This window comes from Eschscholzia californica, unplaced genomic scaffold (genome assembly GCF_041429995.1).
Source record: "Eschscholzia californica isolate CP2 unplaced genomic scaffold, dmEscCali1.0.p SCAF_1, whole genome shotgun sequence".
NCBI lineage: Eukaryota > Viridiplantae > Streptophyta > Magnoliopsida > Ranunculales > Papaveraceae > Eschscholzia > Eschscholzia californica.
Window position 1 is genome coordinate 14080216 of NW_028238198.1, and position 9987 is coordinate 14090202.

The 9987-nt window shown below is 36.3% G+C and overlaps 1 protein-coding gene across 1 annotated transcript; it reads right to left on the minus strand.

Moving 5' to 3' along the window:
* Nucleotides 1–293: 293 nt before the first annotated feature.
* Nucleotides 294–1181, minus strand: LOC147564353 (uncharacterized). The gene is made up of 3 exons (XM_086665753.1): nucleotides 924–1181; nucleotides 724–803; nucleotides 294–532 (listed from the first exon to the last, which is right to left on the minus strand). The coding sequence occupies exons 1-3, from the start codon at nucleotides 1167–1169 to the stop codon at nucleotides 388–390; spliced, it is 471 nt and encodes a 156-aa protein (XP_086521879.1). The 5' UTR covers nucleotides 1170–1181; the 3' UTR covers nucleotides 294–387.
* Nucleotides 1182–9987: the final 8806 nt, after the last annotated feature.

The window sequence follows — 9987 nt, forward strand, 5'->3', positions numbered from 1 at the left end:
ATGCTTTAGCCCCTCAGAGAATTGATCTGCCTTTGTTGTATATTAGTTACCTAGGAGGCTAGGATGCATGTAGGATATAAATCACAATAATAATCACTAAAAGTTCTTTCACAAACGTTACGAGCGTCAAAATTACAATAGATGGTGTCTGTAGTGTATATCTCACATACAAGCGATATGTTCTAGTTTAAGTAAACATGCCTTTGCGACAAAAAAAAATGTAAACATGTACTCCAGAAATAAGGTTTTATTTATTAGAAAGGGTAAGAAACATAATGTCTATAGGACATGTCTTGACAACCCATATACCATTTTTTTTTTTTTCTAATATTAAACAACTCATCATAGTTTTTATAATAGCCATCATCTAGAGAGTGAGACTTAAATCTAAATCCTTCTTGGAGACCCATCATTCCCAAAGTTCACTAGTAATTCTTCCACCTGCTTCTTTAAGCTTTCATTCTCCTTGATCAGTTTCTCATTTTCTTTCTTCAACAATTCATAGTCAACCTTTTTTCCCATCCTTTTGCTCCTAAAATCACCAAAGAGAAAGAATTTAAAAAAAAAAAAATCATATAATTTTGTTTCAATTCTTCCTTAATCAGCAAAAATGAACATCCTGTTTCTAAATAACAGAGTTAATTAAACACAACTTTACAAATAGATTGAACTTGGCAAAAAATTGTTTGAGAATTTTTAAAGGAAGGGATTGTATCTTTTTACTTTGCTCTTCTGTTTTGGTACCACACTTTTACTTTCTTTGGTTCTAGGCCCAATTCTTCTGCTAAGTTTTCTTTTTGTGCCTGCACATTAAAGGTAACAAAAAGTTAATGCTTCAATAAATATAGAATCAAGAACTCTTTCACCATAACACAATAAATTTAAGAGAATCAAATATGAGGGACATAGAAAAATTATATTACCACAGTGAGCTTATTGTCTAAGTTAAAGTTGTTCTCTAGCACAGTATATTGTGCCCTAGTAAGCCTAGAGTTCCTGGGCACATTCATATTCTTGTTAATGACATTCTTATTGAGCTTGGCACCATTCTTCTTAGTACGTTTTCCTTTGGTTTGTCGCGCTATCTTCAAACTGGATCGAGCCTCGGGCTGAGATAAGTTCATGACATCTTTTAGAAGCTTTCGCTTCGGTTTACCACCCCTTTTCATGTTCCTCTGTTCCCTTATGAATTAATCTTGACTCTCATAAGATATATATATAGGAAAAAATTGGTAAAGTTGAAATCAAAGAAAATCTTAAAAGACTGATTTTTTACATTGTTTCTGAGATTGTACCGTAAACGTATCTCAATCGATTGAGATATTTATATATATTAATTACAGAATAATTTTTGTACAATCTAAAATGAGAATTATGAAGATTGTCAAACATAATATCTTAACAGATAACGAGGAAATCGTTTAGCTCATATTATAACTTTTTGTAGCCCAGGTTTCTAAGACAATTGTTGTGGATCTCATTATATTTGATCCATGATCCAAATATTGGTGATCAGACCAAGAAAGACTAAGTCAAACAGGTCAACCCTTGTCAAAGTCACCAGGAGTTGAATCAGAAAGATCTCTGTCACCTAAGTATGAAATTGGGAGGTCGGCATGAGTATCCCAGGTGTCTTAAGTCCTTCTCTGGCTCTATAACTAATAAGGTCACCCTCGATCATAGCTATGTTATGGGTCTTGGAGCAGTGAGGGAGGCTTGCGAAACCCTTAAGCCCGTCTAGCATCAACGGACGGGAAGGGGAATCTGAGTCTCAGTTTACCTTAGCTAAGCCCTCAGAAGGTCTGGGACGGAGAAGTCCACAAAATCGAAGACTTTAAGTATTATAAAAGGCTAAAACACCATAGATTGCTAACTTTCTACACGCAAGCTACAAAACCTGCAAGAAGATCTATCAAATATGAAAAATATGCAAACAAGGAAACTTATCTTTCTTATGGGCGTCAAAGTATGGTCTCATCTAAGACACTGATTCACCATAACATCACTCAGCCGCTCGTTACAGTTGACCAATCGAGTCTATATAAAGACGACAACACCCTCATTAACAATGCAAGGTTCAATCTCTAAACTTAGACTTCGAATTCAATTTTCTAACTATGAAAATAACCCACTAACTTGAGCGTTGAAGAGGTTTCGGAGTTTTTTGCAGGATCTGTCCCGGAATCACGAAAAGTAATTTATTGTTTGGTTCGCCAAATCTTCATATCCTGAGTGATAAATTAAAATATATTTATTGACATCATCAGATTGGCGCTAGAAGTAGGGAAGACTCTAGCAAAATTCATTAATGTTCGACACCTCAAACCATAAACTTTGATTCCTCATGGAATCTACCCTTTGCGGTCGAAACTACCTCCAATTCGAAATGTCTCCGGAAGTAAACTTGATAACCGGAACAACGATTCTCGAACAAGAAATAGAGAGCTCGCTGAAGGTTTCGTCTGCGAAAGATACCGCCACCGTCGATTGGGGGATTACGTAATATACGAAGCAGAATCCCCAGAGGGTGGCACTGTGGAAGAGTCAAACCTGAGCTCGGAAACCAAAAGAACTGACCCTACACCCGGTGAAATAGTAGAAACCAAAGAAAAGGTAGATGACGACGACGCAACGATGGAGGAACGAGAGTCGGACTCCACGGTAGAGCCGAACATAATTGTCGATCTTACTATACTAGTCCAAATCGGGGCATGACTTCTTCGGTCACTCACATTGGGAGTACCCTATTTGAGGGGAAAACACAGAAGCTGACCCAGTTAATAAAAGATCGTCGATATATAATTTCCTTTGGCACAGACGAGGTACCCGAGATAGATGCTACAATTATCTCTCACCGCATGAACCTAAAAACATACCACATGTTGTCAAACAAAAGAAGATGAACTTCACCCCGAAAAAGCAAGATGAAATCGCAAAACAGGTATACAAGCTCTTCCGCCAGGAGTAATACGAGAAACACACTAGCCGAATTGGCTAGGCCATGCCGCCACTCGATGTTAGTTTCAAATAAGAACGACACATGGAGGATGTGTGTTGACTACACCGACCTAAACAAGGCTTGACCCAAAGATAATTTCCTCTTACCCTCGGTCGATCAACTGGTGGACTCAACATCAGGGCACACCTTACTCACCTTTATGATGCCTTTGAGGGGTACCACTAAATAGCCATGTATCCAGCAGATTAGGAATAAACATCGTTCAAGACCTACAAGAGCCTTTACTGCTTTCACAAGAAGCCCTTCAATTAAAAGAACGCAGGAGCTACATATCAAAGCTTGGCCAAGAAAAATTTCCAAGAACATATAGGAAAAATAGTGGAGTGTTCCGCAAAAGATATGATAGTTAAGAGCAAGGTAAGGAGGGCCTCGTCCACAACCTGAAACTGGCATTTGATAGGCAATAAGAAGCTATATCTAGAAAAATGTGCCTTCGAAGTCAAACCAAGAAAATTCTTGGTATTTATGATTAGTCACAGAGGAATAAAAGTTAATCCGACCAAAATAAAAGGCATGATAGTTATGCCTAGCCTATGGAAATCAAAGGAGGTACAAAGACTGATAAGAAGATTAGCTTTTCTATCATGATTCTTAAGCAAGATGGAACACAAAGTATTACAACTCTTCAAAACTCTATGAAAAGTATTCCAAGACCTGAAGAGACGCCTAATGGCTATGCTCTTGTTAATGAGCCCGAGTGTCGGAGATGAACTAATTGTATATCAATCAACATCAAAGGAAGCAGTATCCTACGTAACAATCAAAAAGTACAATTACCCCATGATAGAAAAATTAAGTTACGCCTTGGTCTTGACAACAAGAAAGTTATGCCCGTACTTCTAAGCACACTCTATCAAGGTACATAGGGACCAAACTCTCAAGAACGTATTACATAAACTCGATATTGGGGGAAGGTTGATGAAATGGGCAATAGAATTGAGTGAGTTTGATATCGAATTCGTCCCAATGAGTTTTATCAAAAGACATGCTCTGACAGACTTCCTTCCCGAATGCGCAGTTAGCCTAGCAGACTTTAGAATGTAAATAATCTGGAAATGATATGTAGATGGAGCCTGAAGCGAACCCCATAAAACGACGGGTGCGGTGTTGATTTTCCCCCAGACTAGGGGTGGCAATGGGTACCCGTTTACCCGAGAACGAACCGACCCCGAGTCTTAATGGGTAGACTCGGGGTATAGGTTTTAGATCTATTAAGGAAATCGGGTCTTAAATGGGTATACCCGATAGGACCCGATTAGGAGGCGGATACTTATCGGGTATATCTACGGGGTACCTGAAAGGTAATGGGTATCCAAAATAATACGAAAAACTACCCTAAATTATATATTATTCTTATGCGTCAGGATTTTTCTCACCAAGTTACCAACTCACCAAGTTGTGAAATTTCTCAAATCCTCTTTTCCTTGGTTGAAAGTTAATTTATAAAACACAAAGGTGAGTGAGTTAATATAACATAAAGGTTCATTTCTTCTTTCTTGATTCCCCTAATCTCTAATCTCTTATACTCATCAACTATTGTACCCGGGGGATTTACTTATTTAAGGATTTATCATTTTTGTTTCTAGACAAACAATATTTCTTTTTTTCGTTTATGGTATTTCTTTTCACAAGATTGATGCAAATTCTTTTACTTTAAGAAATATTTGATATAATCTTGTGAAACCCAATGGATACCCGATACCCGATGAGTACCCGAGAATTTTAAAGGTTCCGGTTCTGGATCCTTTGATTGAGGTACCGGTACCGGAACCTTTAAGAACCGAAACCGTTACAATTTATAGGTTCCGGTTCTGGATAGTTAAATACCCTAACCAAAACTGACCCGTTGACACCCGTACCCCAGACACTCTAGAATATATACCTTTTAATGTTGAATGCGCCCGAGAGAAGTGAATTTTGAAGTTGTTTTAGTTCAATTTATTTGAATGAGTTAGGTTTTTGAAAATGGATATTTTTGGCTATTGGGACCCAATTTGTGACTATTGGGGCTAGAGATGTTACTCGATTGCGCTTTGCCCCTTAATTTCATTGTCGTTCTTTCTAGATTGTTCCCTGACCAACCGGAACTCGGTTAGCTTTAACATTTTTTCTTCCATACATCGAACTTAAATATCTCATCATCCAGAGTAGAATTTGGGTGATTCTTGTCTCTAAACTTAACAGCTCAATATCCCGTTTATGAATTTGACGAGTTGAAACGACAAAAATTAGCTTGGATTCCAACATCGAAAATCAAAATCACATTTGAATGTCTCGTTAATGCATTTTTTTTACCTATCCTGAAATTCTAAACAATAATTTGCGACAATATCATAACTGTCGGAACCACTGGTGTTGCAAAAACGACTCTTTTTCTTCTTCTTTTTATGGGGTTACTGCCCAGAATTCGTAAATAATAATTCTACAGTATTCTTGTAATTGTAGCAACAACTGGTGTTGTAAAAACTGTGTGGGATGGTTTTGGCCATCCCAATACTTATGTGTATCCGACAAATTAATATCCACAAACAATAAACCAACTATCATTGAAAGCGACAACATCAATCTGATCAAGCACATCTACAATAAAAAGCATTCAGTCCGATGGCAATCTCTGATCCACATCCGGAAAAGTCGTGAAATCAGAAGGAATTTCGAGGTGGTTCAATTCAAATATACTAGGAGAGAACTCAATCTGCAAGCAGACAAGTTAGCTAAATGGGCTAGAAAGAAGAATAGAAGTAAAAAAATGGAAAAATGTTCCTTGTATTTTAGTTGATAAATATTGTAATAACGTTTTTAATGAAAGGCTAGTTTCAACAAAAAAAAAACTATTTGGAGTGCTCTGGCCATCGACAATATACTGTTATTTATTATTTTTATTTTTGTGATGTTTGAAGCATATAATACTCTCTACAAAGTTTTTTCGTTTTACCTCTTCTACACTTATTCTGATAGGAAGAAGCTCATGTCATGTCGTAGAGAAAATGTAAGATTTCTCTAAAAACCAGCCAATTTGTTTAGTTCTACCTAATAGTATCCACAACCAAAATGTTCTTAAATACACTATAAACATACCATTTTTTAGTGAAAAGAAGTTTGCATCACAAACCACTAATATTTATAATTACTTAAGAAATTTATTGCTTCTCGAGAATATACCAAATTTTCAATAATTTTGTTGTGAAAATTTTTAAGAATTTTAAGTTTTTTGTTCGATAATTCAAAAGGTGAATACTAAATATACGAGCCACATTAATGACAAGATTATTGTAGTTATGTCGACTAAAAAGATCATTCTATCATGCCCGATCCTTATTATAAGATTCATACTAAACCATGAAGCAATAATTTCTAGTGTAAGTAATCATGTACTCCTGAGTCCTGAAATAAGGTTTAAATTTATTTTAAAGGCCCATGTATCATTTTTTTTCTAACATTAAACTAACTTATCATATTTTTTTACTTCTTTTTTTTTCTGTTGCAAGATCATATCTCTTTACATTAGCCATCACTTATAGCGAGAGCCTTAAATCTAAATCCTTCTTAGAGACCGGATCCTTCCCAAAGTTCATTAATAATTCTTCCAACTGTTTCTTTAAGCTTTCGTTCACCTCGATCAATTCTCATTCTGTTTCTTCAATAATTCATAGTCAATCTTTTTTTCCATCCTTTTGCTTCTAAAATCACCAAAAAGAAAGAATTTAGTTAAAAACATTAAAAATAATTTAATATAATTTTGTTTGAATTCGTCCTCAACGAAAATGAATACTTTTTGACTAAATAACAGAGTTAATCAAACACAACTATATAAAGTGACTAAACTTGGGAAATAATTCTGTAGGAATTTTTTGTGGAAAATTCCATCAAATTAAAGAAAGAAAATTTATCACTTTGCTAGAAAGACATCAATCCTTAAAATGAAGAGATCTTAACTACTCCACTTACTTTGATTTTCTATTTTGGTACCACACTTTTATTTTCTTTGGTTCTAGCCCCAATTCTTTTGCTAAATTTTCTTTTTGTGCCTGCACATAAAGGTAACTAAAATTAGTGCTTCAATAATGTAGAACCAAAAACTCTTTCACTATAAGAATCAAAGATGTTGGACTTGTGTCAATAGTTGGTAGCCCAAGTGGTCCAAAGTGTTGACATAAATTCTAGAAAGCTCTGGAAGTCCCAGGTTCGAATCCCAGAGAAAGTGGAATCTTTGGTTAAGTGAATTGGGATTATTAGGGTATAAATAATGTCGGTTTTGTAAGAGTTTGAATTTGATGTATCAATGCCAAATGTAATAACTATTGTTGATCGTAGTCGATTTCCAAAAAAAAGAAAAAAAAAAAAAAAGATGTTGGACTTGTTATATTACCACAGTTCGGTTATGGTCTAATTTGTAGTTGTTCTCTAGCACAGTATATTGGGCCCTGGTAAGCCTAGGTCTCTTGATTACACTCACATTCTTGTTAATAACAACCCTATGGCCCTTGGCATCATCCTTCTTAGTAATATTTTCGTCCCTTTGGCTCACCATCTTCAAATTGGATAGAGCAACAACATTAGATTTATTGCCAGTTTCCACATCAGGTTGAGGCAAATACATGACCTTTTGTTGAAGCTTTCGCTTCCGTTACCACACCTCGTCATGTTCCTCTGTTCCTTATGACTTAATCTTGACTCTTAATTTTTTAGATATAAATAGAAACAAAATTGGTAAAGTTGACGGCGAAGAAAATCCTAAAGACTGACTTTTACATTGTTTTCGAGATTGTACCGCCCAAACTCTCTAAAAGTATCCCAATTGATTAAGATATCTACGTTAATTACAATACAATCTAAAGTGAGATATTATGAGATTGTCCAACATATCCAATATCTTAATATACCATGAGTAATGGTTTAGTTCATAGTATTGCTTTTGTAGCCCACTTTTCTTTTTTTTGTTGAGAAAGCTTTTGTAGCCCACTGGTTTATCATATAGTTGTTTGTGGACCTCATCGTATTCATAGTCCCCGCTTCACCCAATGTGTAATAGTCCCACATTGCTCACAAGAGTGTCTAGAGACTGGGCTATATGTGTAAGCTCAAGCTTAGTAAGTACCGAGGCCTTTTGGGTGGGCTTGTGGTGCCTTCGCCAAGAACAAAACCCCGTACCCGTGTGGGCTTGGGCCTGGGTGGTTAAAGCGGGGACAATATCGGCAACTGCTAAGGCTTGGGGCGTTACAAAGTGGTATCAGAGCCGAGGACGACTCTTCGCTGAGGGTGGGGGATTGTAATAGTCCCACATTGCTCACAAGAGTGTCTAGAGATTGGGCTATATGTGTAAGCTCAAGCTTAGTAAGTACCGAGGCCTTTTGGGTGGGCTTGTGGTGCCTTCGCCAAGAACAAAACCCCGTACCCGTGTGGGCTTGGGCCTGGGTGGTTAAAGCGGGGACAATATTGGCAACTGCTAAGGCTTGGGGCGTTACACAATGTGACTTGTCCTAACTCTTTAGACCATATTGAACGTGGTGATGTTAAAATTTGTTCTTCCGCTATCACTCAAGATGTTGAGATTATTGCGTTCAATTCTTCTTAGTTCCTTTCGATCTGGGGGATTAAACTTGTAAGAAATTCGAAAACTTCTCTAATACTTAAGACAGCCGGATTGCCCTCAGGGACGTATGTACAACAAGATCAAGGGGGTCATGGCCCCCCTCGACTTGTTCCAAGTTTTGTGTAAAAACTACTCATGGCCTGAATGGTATGGTAGCATTGTGTGTTGGGCAAAAAGTAGAACTTGGGTTCAAATCATGGAAGGGTCGTTTTTTCTGTAAGGCTTTTTTCTTTATTCTAACACCTAACAAAAGCAATTCTTGTTTTATCAAAAAAAAAAAAAAGCAATTTGATTTTTTTTTTAGAAATGAAATCAACCACAGATTTGCGTTAGTCGTTACAAGACATTGATACATCATGAAGATATGAGGTAATCACAATAATCGCCTAAGTTAAACTAATAGTGAAAGAGGACTAAAGCCCAACAACATGAAAATGACCTAAAGCCCAATAATCTTATTACGTTATTTGTACTTTTACTAGAAGTGAACCCGAAAATGAGAACTTATGACCCTGAGTTAGAGTAGGGGCGGTACAACGACAAACTATTTGACTTAGTGACTCACTTTAGTTAAAGGCCGCTAATTTGGAGAAATATTAAAATAAGTGCGAAAACTTATAAAAAGCAGGTCAATTTTAGTCGACCAATATATTTTCTAATTATTATTGGGAATAAAATTTTGTTCACCATTTCTTCTTCATACTAACAACGGTCGCCAGTAAATTGTCATTGTCGGCGACCTTAATTTTTTCTTCAAATATTTCTTTCTCATCTCTCTTTTTCCGATCACTAAATCCGGCAACCACCATCATCATTTGCATTTATCTCTCTTTCTTTCTCTTACTGTGTATCCCTCTCTCTATATCGGTTTTTCTCCCTCTCACAGCCTCTCTCATTGTATCTCGTTCTTTCTCTTTCTCGTTAAGACTCGCACTCCCTGGATCCTAATTCCGATATGGTTTTCTATCTTCCAAAAATTATGTTTATGAAGTTCTGATCACATTTGGCGGATCAAATGATATTTCAGGAAATCAGATTTACTGAAATGTGTGTAATCTTGTCTCCATATTACAAGTAATTATAGTATATAAGTTTGGGTCATTTGTTTCTTTTAGTGTGGAAGCTTTTACCTTTTCTTTGTTCTCAATGTAAGTTGGTGTTTGAGGTCTTTGTTTGGGTCGTTTACTTGATGTCATCATCTAATGATGTACAATTCATCATCAATAAATTCAATAATTTTCAAATATCATTCTCAACTCAAGCAAATGACAATATTGAGGACATTCATTTCTAAATGAAATGATCGATAACATTCTTGTCTCTGCTAGTTAAATTGTATTAAAAATATGGGGGAGAAAGAAGGAGAGAGAGAGCA

Excerpts from the sequence above, each read along its gene's own strand:
- LOC147564353 (XM_086665753.1), bottom strand. The coding sequence starts at position 1,169 with ATGAAAAGGGGTGGTAAACCGAAGCGAAAGCTTCTAAAAGATGTCATG. Across the intron at positions 804-923 it reads TAGACAATAAGCTCACTGTG|GCACAAAAAGAAAACTTAGC; the intron begins GTAATATAATTT and ends TTTAATGTGCAG. Across the intron at positions 533-723 it reads TACCAAAACAGAAGAGCAAA|GAGCAAAAGGATGGGAAAAA; the intron begins GTAAAAAGATAC and ends TGGTGATTTTAG.